The 12838-nt window shown below is 44.6% G+C and overlaps 1 protein-coding gene across 1 annotated transcript in view; it reads left to right on the top strand.

Annotated features, from left to right (window-relative positions):
• The window catches only part of pcdh15b (protocadherin-related 15b), an 843531-nt gene that overhangs the window by 549294 nt on the left and 281399 nt on the right, over positions 1–12838 (top strand). The window contains exon 22 of the mRNA XM_068053265.1: positions 3393–3617. Coding sequence (XP_067909366.1) covers positions 3393–3617 — 225 coding nt within the window. The remainder of the gene's footprint in view (positions 1–3392; positions 3618–12838) is intronic.

Here is a 12838-nt window from a genome sequence, read left to right on the forward strand (position 1 = left end):
GGGCTCCTTTAATGGTGATGTCGGCAGGTGGTAGCCTGCCAGTAGGCCTGAAGGCCACATGAGTGTAGTCTATGAACATTGTAACCTCTGGTTCTCCGGCTATGGTGCCAGAACCACTGGCCCTCTAGGCCTGGCTGTGAGAGTCCGTTCTGAAGCGGACATCCTCATTGGCCCTCCGGTGCAGGGCATCGGTGACTTCCCTGATGCAGCGGTGCACTGCTGACTCTGTGACCCCGCAAAGGTCTCTGGTGGGCCCCTAAAAGGCTGCAGAGGCATCAGGCTTGAGAACCGCTGCCACTACGAGGAACAAAAGCATGGGATGTCCACCGGAGCCTATGGGCTGCAGGTCATCCTTGAGCAGGATACAGCGACTTGTCACCACCCTCTCTATATGCGCAATCTCCTCTGACATAGGTACTCTGACATCTGATGGCATATCATGTGGGGCCTGTAAATGCACGGCACCCGAAATGGCGGGCTCCCTTTGGGGGCTGCTGCTCACCACCGGGGGCTATTACGTGGAACACACCTGCCTGTTGGTATTGCCTCTGCCACATACGGATCCTCATGTGCAGAGGATCACGCAATGTAGGATGAGCCATACCTATTTCCATGTGATAAATAAAGTTGAACCTTGCAATTATTCAAAGGTTCCTAACAGGGCATGGATTGGTGTTGACGGGTACATCAGCTGCTTTCCTGGATCGACTATGTGGCGTGCCATGGCATTACCCATCTTGGCTAACACTCAGATTGGCACAGCATGACCACATCAAGATCCTACCAGCTGAATCGATTGCCCCACCATCCATCTAACCTTAATGCTCCTGCCCTTTCTGGCATCCTCCCCACACACAGGGTGCCTATTGTGCCATTGCCCCCTCACAAACACAGAGCGTACACTGTTAACGGAGGCATGGTACACAGTACCTCCCTTCATGCCAGCACAGTTTTCCCTCCAGTAATCCCAGACCCCCTCCCTTTCAGAATGCAGAGTGAGACCCCTGCATATCCCCCCTCCCTCCTCCCTTCCAGAATGCAGAGTTAGACCCCAGTGTATCCCCCTTCCCTCCTCCCTTTCGTAATGCAGAGTGAGGACACACCGGCTTTTCAGATTGTGAACGGGACGGCATGTGACAGCGCCGTTCAACAAAAAATCTGGCCCTGTTGGTGGAGAGGCGGAAGGCTTCATAATCAGCATAGGTAAGTAAGCATTACCATATACTAATTGTGGTGCTGCTGCCCTGCGGCGGGTGAGGGTGCACTGAGGTCTCGCCGCCGCCGGTAAAATGTGGCCGGCCTGTCTTGATGTCGTGGGTCGAGGCGGGCCTCTCCCCACAACATTTTACTGGCCCCCGCGCCGCAACCTGCGCCATTGAGGGGCTGGTAAAATTCAGTCCAATGTGTAATGGTAATCTGCTGCAATACACATGTTGTGAGTGAGTAAGTGAGTAAGGGGAGAAAGAGTAGATGGAATAGAATGGCACTCTGCTTCAGCACCAGGAGTGAAAAATATCACCTATGATTGCAATGGAGAAATGCACACTGGTGCAGCCTGTGTTCTTCTGAGATTTGCACTTGAGGTACATTTGACTAGAATTGTCTCTAATGGGACTAATTTTAACTCATGAGCAAAGTGAGAATTAATGCTGAGTAAATTCAAAGTTTGAGCAAAAGTCCCAAATTCTTTACTGGCATCTCTGCATAAGGGACAATCTCCCAACACACTCAAACCAAAACAGCTGTCGCTACACACAGCAATGCTGTCACAGATGCAGGTTCAGTGGCAGATGGAGATTGTAAACCTTACTCAATCCCAAGAGATTCTCTTAGAAACTTTGCACTCAGCTAGCATATTGCCCAGTAAAACACATTCGGGCATCTTCTTCCATAATCTATTAACAAGACAGCATAATAAGCTCTACATCATCAATGTGTTTTGGTTCTGTGAGGTCTTCCCTTGTGAGATATACGTAATGTCAGCTTTTATTACAGATCTTGTAATTCTGACACTCAAAATGAGAAGGGAATTGTAAACTGCCAAAACAGCTATGCTTTAAGCATGTTTTTCTCTTTAATGATAGGATTGTTATCAAGCTTGATTAAATTAAATGTCAAATATGCTTCTTTGCTTCATGACTTTACAATATTCTCATTTAATATTTCCTAAATATTAAAATATTTGAAAGGTAAGTAGTCGCTGTAGATGAATGAAGTGGACCTTTTTAATATACAATAGTACTGAAGTGGAATTTATAATAGCATTACCAGTGCTTCACTGGTGCTCATACTTTGCAAACTTCATTTAAATTTTAACTTCATTCCCAACGGTCATCCTTAGATCAAAGCAAGCACCTATCTTAAAGAATCCCTGGTCAGAAGAGTTGTGCTGAATTCTTATTGATGGGTTTCACATTGATAACATGTGAAACATTTCTACATATGTGTTTCCTGGTCATAATCAACTGAAGTTTCATGGCAATAATGTATTTTATTTATTATCATTATTATGTTGGAATCTTGTCACTAGTTATATTTTAATACAAAATACAATGAAAGCAATTTTATAGATCAGTTACAGAAACACATGTTTCTCAAGTTGTTTATTTTCATTTACTTTTATTTTGCTTAATTTAGACTTGCTAACAAAAAGTTGGCATTCCTTTTTGAGGGCAAATTGCCAACTGCACAATATAACTGGCTTTTCCAGATAAACTTAAATTGTAATTTACTAAATTTGTGTAGATCCTTTGCACATAACTATACGGCATGTTCCACAATCGATTATTGAAATTTTCATCATTTTTACCAGCTAAACTGAAACTTATCGACTTAAGATGCATGAAAAAGCAATATGATAGGCACACCATACCTAGCTGTTTCATTTACTGCCCTCCCTGTTGATGACATCACAGTATGAAGTTTGTACCTCAGCAGGCATGTAGAACTGGAGGTAGTGAATCATTGAAGTCAATACAAAGGAACACTGGATGTAATGTGTGGCTGATCGAACTACCCCTGCCAAAGTTCAAAGGTCCACCCAACATTGCAAAAAAATCACCCAAATGATAATTATGCTTAACCACCATTTTGATTGGCAGCCATTAAAATCTATTAAAAATTGGTTCTTAATTGTTTCTCTACAAAACATAAAAATGTTCTCATTCATGTCAACCAGTTAACTTTAATAATATTTATATTTTACATTATATGATTATTGTGACTTTAAACTTGCAAGTTTTCTTATCTGACTTGTGATTATGGTCCTCCATGAAGATAAATACAGTGATTGGATATATAAAGCCAGTTTTCTTCCATAAAATCTCAGTTAATAAGTCTTCTGAACCGACCAACAGATCTGTACTGATTTTTATTGTTTTGTTTTGTTTCAGGCAACAGATGCTGACTTTGGTCCAAATACAACTTATCGTATCAGAACTGAGGAGGCCAACCAGCTGTTTTCTGTCAATCAGTGGACAGGAGACTTGTCAATTTTAGAGTCTGTGGATTATGAAACTCTGCCTACTGCAGATACAAGCTACACTTTTGTAGTTGAGGCACTGGACAGTGGGGGAAACATGCCTCCAGGTTTAGCTACAGTGACTGTCCAAATAAAGGTAAGTGATGTTAGTTAACCGTGCATGTATCTACATGGTACTTTAATCTCATTGTCTGATGTACTTTAAAGAAAATTCAAAGTTTTAGAGAAAGCAGTAAGTTTATCCACGGACTTCCTCCTCCACAATACTTCCTGTCTCTGCTTATCTAAAAATATAACCCTATGGGCTGAATTTTACTCTCGACGGACAGGAGTCGTCCACCAACTGAAAAATCAGTGGCGACCCTGCCTCCGCCTGACCTGGGGATCCAGACTGCATTTTGCGGTCCCCAAGCCTTTAGTTGGTCTGAGGCGGGACTTCCACCTCGTTGAGGCAGGAGATCCCACCAAATGGAGCTGCCGGCCAATCAGCGTGCCGGCAGCTCTTTGTCCCAGCAGCACTACCGAGAGCAGTGACCACTGCTGGGACTGCGACCCAGCTCCGAGAACAAGAGGAAGGACGGCCCCGGGAAAAGGTATGTTTTCAGGGCCTCGCCGGAGGTGATTGGTCGGGCCCGGCAAGGCAAGGGTGGTTGATTGGGGGGACGTGTGGTGTGTGGCGGGTGGTTGGGGCATCGGGGGTGGCCCTCCGTCGGGCATAGGGTGCCAGATCATGAGGGCCTCCCCACCCCAGGCTGTCAGAAAGCTGCCTGCTTTTGTCAGATGGCTTTTCTCAGGCCTGGGCCGCCTGACTGGCCAAGGGTAAAATCCCTGTGGAGGCAGGCGGAGGCTCTTAAGTGGCCGTTAACTGGCCTGGGGCAGGCGGGCCGGTTTTCGCCACTGCTGCCCTCCGTAAAATGGAGGCGGGAGTGGGTCAGGAAGGGCCCCCCGAGCTTCCAACTCTAACCTACACCAACCCCCACCTCACCCCGCAACCCCACCACCACTGCCACCAACCAGCTCATTGAGGGGGCTTAAAATCCCGACCTATATCTTCCTGATCTTTAAATATTTATCCATTTTTCCCTTAAATTATTCAGTTATCTGAACCTCATCAACTCCCAACAGCTTTCTGCATAAAGAAACTTCATATAACACCAGCAAGGTGCACTGCTGTATTTTAAAAGGAAATCTAGGAAGTCTGTCATACTTCAAGGAACCTTTAAAACTTTGTATGGAATCTTTCTAATGTTAGTGTAGCCGTGGCTCAGTGGCTCTTGCCTCTGAGTTAGAAGGTTGTGAATTTAAAGCCCATTCCAGAGACTTGAGCACAAAATCCATGCTGACAATTGCAGAGCAGTACGTAAGAACATCAGTAATTGGAGCAAATGTAGGCCATGTGGCACCTCGAGCCTGCTCCACCATTCAATAACATCACGGCTGAAATTCTACATTGACTTCACTTTCTCGCCCAATCCCTATATCCCTTGATTCCCTTAGTGTCCAAAAATCTTTGATCGCAGTTTTGAATATGCTCAACAACTGAGCATCCACAGCCCTCTAGGGTAGAGTAATCCAAAGATTGAAGTGAAGAAATTTCTCCTCCTTTCAGTCCTAAATCGCCAACCCTTTATCCTGAGACTATGATACCTGGGTCTAGATTCTCTAGCAGACAACCTCCCAGCATCAACCCTGTGAAGTCCTCGAAGAACTTTATACATTTCATTGAAAGCACCTCTCATTCTTCTAGTTCGAGAAAACCGCGGCCCATTCTACTTGATCTCTTGTCATAGGAGAGCCCTGTCATCCCAGGAATCAATCTAGTGAACATTCATTGCACGGCCTTCAAGGCAAATATATCCTTCCTTATGTAAGGAGAGCACACGCTACTCCAGGTGTGGTCTCCCCAAAGCCCTATATAATTGCAGCAAGACTTTGTTACTTTAACACTGCAACCGTTGCAATGACAGTGAACAGTCCATTTGCTTTCATAATTGCTTGCTGTACCTGTATGTTCACTTTTTGTGATTCATTTACAAGAACCCCAAATCCCTCTGCATAGCAACATTTAGTAGTTTCTCACCTTTTAAAAATATTCTGCTTTCCCATTCTTCCTACCAAAGTAGATAATTTCATACTTCTCCACATTTTGCTCCAAACTGCCACCTTATTGCCCACTAACTGCTCTATGTCCCTTTGCAGCCTCTTAGCACCTTTCTTTCCCACCTAGCTCTGTATTGTCAGTAAAATTGGGGTGGCACAGTGGCGCAGTGGTTAGCACTGCAGCCTCACAGCTCCAGCGACCCGGGTTCAAATCTGGGTACTGCCTGTGTGGAGTTTTTTTTTTAAGAGATACAGCACTGAAACAGGCCCTTCGGCCCACCGAGTCTGTGCCGACCATCAACCACCCACTTATACTAATCTTACACTAACTCCATATTCCTACCACATCCCCACCTGTTCCTATATTTCCCTACCACCTATCTATACTAGGGGCAATTTATAATGGCCAATTAACCTATCACCCTGCAAGTCTTTGGCATGTGGGAGGAAACCGGAGCACCCGGAGGAAACCCACGCAGACACAGGGAGAACTTGCAAACTCCACACAGGCAGTACCCAGATTTGAACCCGGGTCGCTGGAGCTGTGAGGCTACGGTGCTAACCACTGCGCCACTGTGCCGCCCTTGCAGGTTCTCCCTTTGTCTGCGTGGGTTTCCTCCGGGTGCTGCGGTTTCCTCCCACATGCCAAAGACTTGCAGGTTGATAGGTAAATTGGCCATTAGCAATTGACCCTAGTATAGGTAGGTGATCGGGAAATATAGGGACAGGTGGGGATGTGGTAGGAATGTGGAATTAGTGTAGCATTAGTATAAATGGGTGATTGATGGTCGGCACAGACTCGGTGGGCCAAAGGGCCTGTTTCAGTGCTGTATCTTTAAAACTAAATTGGATACATTACACTTGATATCCTCATCTAAATCATTGATATCGACTGTAAAGCATTGATCCTTACGACACTCCACCATTTATACCCTGCCATCCCAAAAATGGCTTATTTATTCCTAATCTCTATCTTGTGTCTGTTAACTAATCCTCAATCCTAATATATTATCCCCAATCCCATGAGCCATTATCTTGTATAACAAAATCTTGTGTGGCATCTTATCGAATCCCTTCTGAAAATCCAAATATATTATATCCACTGGTTGCCCTTTACCTACCTTGCTATTTACATACTCAAAAAACTCGAGTGAATTTGTCAAACACAATTTTCCATTCATAAAACCATGTCGACTTTGCTTAATCATATTGTAGTTTTCCAAGTGCCCAGTGAACAGGTCCTTAATGATAGATAGACTTGATGGTCAACACGGACATGATGGGCCGAAGGGCCTGTTTCTGTGCTGTGTAACTCTATGACTCTATGCAGACCATTCCAGAATCTAAAGAATTTGGAAGAGTTCAACCAATCCATTCACTCTGTCTGTAGCCACCTCTTTTAAAATTCTAGGATGTAAGCCATCCAGTCCAGGGATTTGTTAGCTTTTAGTCCCATTAATTTCTCCAGTATTATTACTTTACTGATATTCATTACTTTAAGTTCCTCATTCTCATTAGACCTTTGATTCCCTACACTTTCTAGCATGTTCTTTGAGTCTTCTACTTTGAAGTGAAGTACAAAATAGTTGTTTAATGTTTCTGCCATTTCCTTTTTCCCATTATAATTTCTCAGTCTCTGTCTCTAAGGAACCCATGTTTACTTTTGCTAACCTGTTCCTTTTTACATATTTGTAAAAGCTCTTACAATCTGTTTTTATATTTCTTGCTACTTTACACATAATCTATTTTCTCCCTCTATATCAATTTCTTTGCTAACTTTTAAAATCCCCTCAATCCTCAGGTTTACTATTCTTTTTGGCACCATTTTAAGCCTGTTCTTTTAATGTAATACTATCCTTAACTTCTTTGGTTAGTCAGCGCTGCATCGTTTTTCCTTGTCAGAACTCCGGGATGCTTCTCATGCAGGAAGTGTCGCCAGCTGAAACACTAGGTTTTGGAACTTGAGCAGCAGCTGGAGAGATAGTGCAGCAGGGATTCTTGGGACATTGAGAGTAGTTTTGGGTGAAGAGGGACCAGTACGGGCCAGAATGTTTGCACCTCAACAGGGCCTGGACCAAGGTCCTTGTGGGGTGGTTTGCTAGTTCTATAGGAGAGTGTTTAATCCAGCTTGGAGGGTGGGGGGCGGTGGGTGTGAAACAGGTTGTAACATTAGAAAGCAGAAACAAGTCGTACAAAGAATTGAAAGATTCAGATGGCATTAGAGTAAGAAATAGTAAGGTATCAGATGGGGTCAGAGTAAGAGGGAATGCATTAAGGTGTAAATTAGGTTTACAGTGCATGTAGGTGAATGTATGGAGCCTGGTAAATACTTTTGGCAAGCTGCAAGTGCAGATAATTACCAGATAATATGATGTTGTGGGAAAACGGAGACCTGGCTCAAAAAAGGGCAGGACTGGGTAAATATTCCTGGACACAAGGTGTTCAGGAAAGATAGGGAAGGAAAGAAAGGAGCTACTGGTGGCTGTATTGATTAAGGAGAATATTATAGTACTGGAGAGGGAGAATGTCCGAGAGCAGGGTTGTCCAACCTTTTAGGCGGAGGGCTGCATTACGATTTTTGCTCGGCCTGGGGGGCCAGTGAGCAAATTTCGAAAGATAAAGGCATTAAAAATGTATCTCTCTCATAAAACGAACAACAAATGTGCATTTTTGTGAAGATGTTTTAAAGGAAAAGACTAATTTATTGACTTACTTTCTCAACACGATATTGAAAATTGATTTAGTGACATACCTGGCATTGTTTTTGCTTGCAAAATTTTTTTTTTATTCTTTCATGGGATGTGGGTGACGCTGGCCAGGCCAGCATTTATTGCCCATCCCTAATTGCCCTTGAGAAGGTGGTGGTGAGCAGCCTTCTTGAACCGCTGCAGTCCATGGGGTAGGTACACCAACAGTGCTATTAAGAAAGGAGTTCCAAGATTTTGACCCAGCAACAGTGAAGGAATGGCAAGAAAGTTCCAAGTCAGAATGGTGTGTGGCTTGGAGGGGAACTTGCAGGTGGCGATGTTCCCATGCATCTGGTGCCCTTGTCCTTCTAGGTGGTAGAGGGGTTTGGAAGGTGCTGTCTAAGGAGCCTTGGTGCGTTGCTGCAGTGCATCTTGTAGATGGTACACACTATTGCCATTGTGCATTGTTAGTGGATGGGGTGCCAATCAGGTGGGCTGCATTGTCCTGGATGGTATCGAGCTACTTGAGTGTTGTTGGAGCTGCACACATCCAGACAAGTGGAGAGTGTTCCATCACACGCCTGACTTGTGCCTTGTAGATCGTGGACAGGCTTTGGGAAGTCAGGAGGTGAGTTACCCGCTGCAGGATGTCTAGCCTCTGACCTGCTGTTGTAGCCGCGGTATTTATATGGCTACTCCAGTTCCGTTTCTGGTGAATGGTAACCCCCAGGATGTTGATAGTGGGGGATTCAGCAATCATAAAGCCATTGAATGTCAAGGGGAGATGGTTAGATTCTCTCTTATTGCAGATGGTCATTGCCTAGCACTTCTGCGTCGCGAATGTTACTTGTCACTTATCCTCCCAAGTCTCGATATTGTCCAGCTCTTGCTGCATTTCTACGCCGACTGCTTCAGTATCTGAGGAGTCGCAAATGGTGCTGAACATTGTGCAATCATCAGCGAACATCCCCATTTTTAACCATATGATTGAAGGAAGGTCATTGATGAAGCAGCTGAAGATGGTTGTGCCTAGGACACTACCCTTAGGAATTTCTGCAGCTGAGATGATTTACCTCCAACAACCATAACCATCTTCCTTTGCACTAGGTATGATTCCAACCAGCAGAGAATTTTCCTCCAATTCCCATTGACTCCAGTTTTGCTAGGGCTCCTTGATGCCATATTTGGTCAAATGCCGCCTTGATGTTAAAGGCAGTCACTCTCACCACACCTCTTGAATTCAGCTCTTTTGTCCATGTTTGAACCAAGACTGTAATGAGGTCAGAAGCTGAGTGGTCCTGGTGGAACCCAAACTGAGCGTCACTGAGCAGGTTATTACTAAGCAAATGCTGTTTTATAGCACTGTTCACAACACCTTCCATCACTTTACTGATGATTGAGAGTAGACTGATGGGGTGGTAATTGACCAGGTTGAACTTGTCCCGCTTTTGTGTACAAGACATACCTGGGCAATTTTCCACATTGCCGGGTAGATGCCAGTGTTGTAGCTGTACTGGAACAGCTTGGCTAGGGGCATGGCAAGTTCTGGAGCACAGGTCTTCAGTAATATTGCCAAAATGTTGTCAGGGCCCATAGCCTTTGCAGTATCCAGTGCCTTCAGTCATTTCTTGATATCACGTGGAGTGAATTAGCTGAAGACTGACATCTGTGTTGCTGGGGAGTTCAGGAGGAGGCCAAGATGGACCATCACCTTGGCACTTCTGGCTGAGGATTGTTGCAAATGCTTCTGCCTTATCTTTTGCACTGATGTGCTGAGCTCCCCATCATTGAGGATGGGGATATTTGTGGAGCCACCTCCTCCAGTTAGTTGTTTAATTGTCCACCACCATACACGGCTGGATGTGGCAGGACTGCAGAGCTTAGACCTGATCCGTTGGTTATGGGATTACTTAGCTCTGTCTATCGCATGCTGCTTACACAGTTTGGCATGCAAGTAGTCCTGGTTTGTAGCTTCACCAGGTTGACACCTGATTTTGAAGTGTGCCTGGTACTGCTCCTGGCATGCCCTCCTGCACTCTTCATTGAACCAAGGTTGGTCCCTCTGCTTGATGGCAATGGTAGAGTGGGAGATATGCCGTGCCATGATTGTGGTTGAGTACAATTCTGCTGCTGCTGATGGCCCACAGCGCCTCATGGATGCCCAGTTTTGCATTGCTAGATCTATTCAAAATCTCTCCCATTTATCATGGTGGTAGTGGCCACACAACACGATGGAGGGTATCCTCAATGTGAAGATGGGACTTTGTCTCCGCAAGGACTCTTCGGTGGTCACTCCTGCCAGTACTGTCATGGACTGATGCATCTGTGACAGGCAGATTGGTGAGGACGAGGTCAAGTATATTTTTCCCTCTTGTTGGTTCCCCCACCACCTGCCACAGACCCAGTCTAGCAGCTATGTCCTTGAGGACTCGGCCAGCTCAGTCAATAGTGGTGCTACTGAGCCACTCTTGGTGTTGGACATTGAAGACCCCCACCCAGAGTACATTCTGTGCCCTTACCACCCTCAGTGCTACCTCCAAGTGCTGTTCAACATGAAGGAGTACTGATTCATCAGTTGAGGGAGAGCAGTAGGTGGTAATCAGCAGGAGGTTTCCTTACCCATGTTTGACCTGATGCCATGAGACTTCATGGGGTCTGGAGTCAACGTTGAGGAATCTTAGGGCAACTCCCTCCCGACTGTATACCACTGTGCTGCCACCTCTGCTGGGTCTGCTGGGACAGGTTATACCCGGGATGGTGATGGCGGTGTCTTGGACATTGTAAGGTATGATTCGGTGAGTATGACTATGTCAGGCTGTTGTTTGACTAGTCTGTGAGACAGCTCTCCCAACTTTGGCACAAGCCCCCAGAGGAGGACTTTGCAGAGTTGAGAGGGCTGGGTTTGCTGTTGTCGTTTCTGGTGCCTAGGTCGATGCCGAGTGGTCCGTCCGGTTTCATTCCTTATTGACTTTGTACCGGTTAGATAAAACTGAGTGGCTTGCTAGCCCATTTCAGAGGGCATTTAAGAGTCAGCCACATTGCTGTGTGTCTGGATCACATGTAGGCCAGACCAGGTAAGGATGGCAGATTTCCTTCCTTAAAGGACATTAGTGACTGTTACGACCGACTTCTCCTGTCAAAGCCCCCAATCAAAATATACGAATCTGTTTGTGGTGGGACCAACACACTGTTAATTCAATCCCGTCATTCCGCAGATCGGCTAACATATCATTTGAAAACTTTCCAAATTAAAAAAAGACCCAGCCAAATTGTACCATCTATTAACCCCCCGAATGAGGCTAACCAAACCAGGTGTCTTTAAATCGACAAATTAACTCTTTAATTAGAAGAACTAAATTCTTAAACACTATGAAGATATAACCAACATTTAACATCGAAAAAATTAGAGTCCTTGCAAATTTACAATCCAATGTTGCTCAAAGTCCTCACAGGATGTTGCTCAAAGTCCTCACAGGATGTTGCCCGAAGTCGTTACAGGATGTTGCTTTCCTTCTCCAGCGAATTTCAACAATTAATGAGTTGCAAATACTTTCAACAGAATCAATCTGACTTTAGAATTTTTGTGGGACAAAAGATTGTCACAGTCTAACTTCCCTTTCTTAAATTTAAATTACCAGAGATCTCTGTTTTGGCTTGATGTTTTAGAATTTTGAGAGATAATAATTAAACAGACTAAAATCCTCTTCCTTCAGTTTAAATGGTTGAGAGCACTTTTTCAGGTGTGATCATCACAGCTGTGTGTGTCTTCTGTCTGTGTGTTCAAACTGTCTTATTAACTGCCAGTTCAAAACTGAATTGAAACAAGTGTATCGCATCAGGCTCACTCATGGCTGTTTCTATGGTATCGAGAATGTACTCTGAATCGCAGTCACCAAATGGCCGTTTCTAAAGCAACGAAAATGCACCTTCCTATAACTCCTGAGGCTTGCTGGCTGTTAAAGCAATACTGATCCCTTGCAAGCCGTAAAAGCAAACTGCATCTTCCAAATAAAAACTACAGGACCGTGACAGTGACACAGATGGGTTTTTACAACTCTCGACAATGGTTTCATGGCCATCATTAAAAGACCATCAATTAAGAGGTGCAAAAACTTTTGAATAGTTATAATGGGGAACTTTAATTAATCTAATATAGACTGGGATAGTAACAGTGTCTGAGGCAGAAAGGGGGAGATGTTTCTGAAGTGTGTTCAGGAAAATTTTCTGGATCAGTATGTTTCCAGCCCAACAAGGAATAAGGTATTACTAGAGCTGGTTCTGGGGAATGAGGTTGATTAAGTGGATCGAGTGTCATTCGGGGAACATTTAGGGGTCAGTGAACAGAGTATCATAAGGTTTACGCTACCTATGGAAAAGGACAAGGAGCAATTCTGAGTAAAAATAATTAATTGGGGGAGGGCCAATTTCAATGGGGTCAGAATGGATCTGACCCTGATAAATTGGAATAAAAGATTGGCAGGAAAAATCGTAACGGAACAACGAACTGCCTTTAAAGAGGAGATAGTTCGGGTACAGTCAAGATACATTGCCAGGAGGGGTAAAGGCAGGA

The sequence above is a fragment of the Heterodontus francisci genome, chromosome 20 (genome assembly GCF_036365525.1).
Source record: "Heterodontus francisci isolate sHetFra1 chromosome 20, sHetFra1.hap1, whole genome shotgun sequence".
Taxonomy (NCBI): Eukaryota; Metazoa; Chordata; class Chondrichthyes; order Heterodontiformes; family Heterodontidae; genus Heterodontus; species Heterodontus francisci.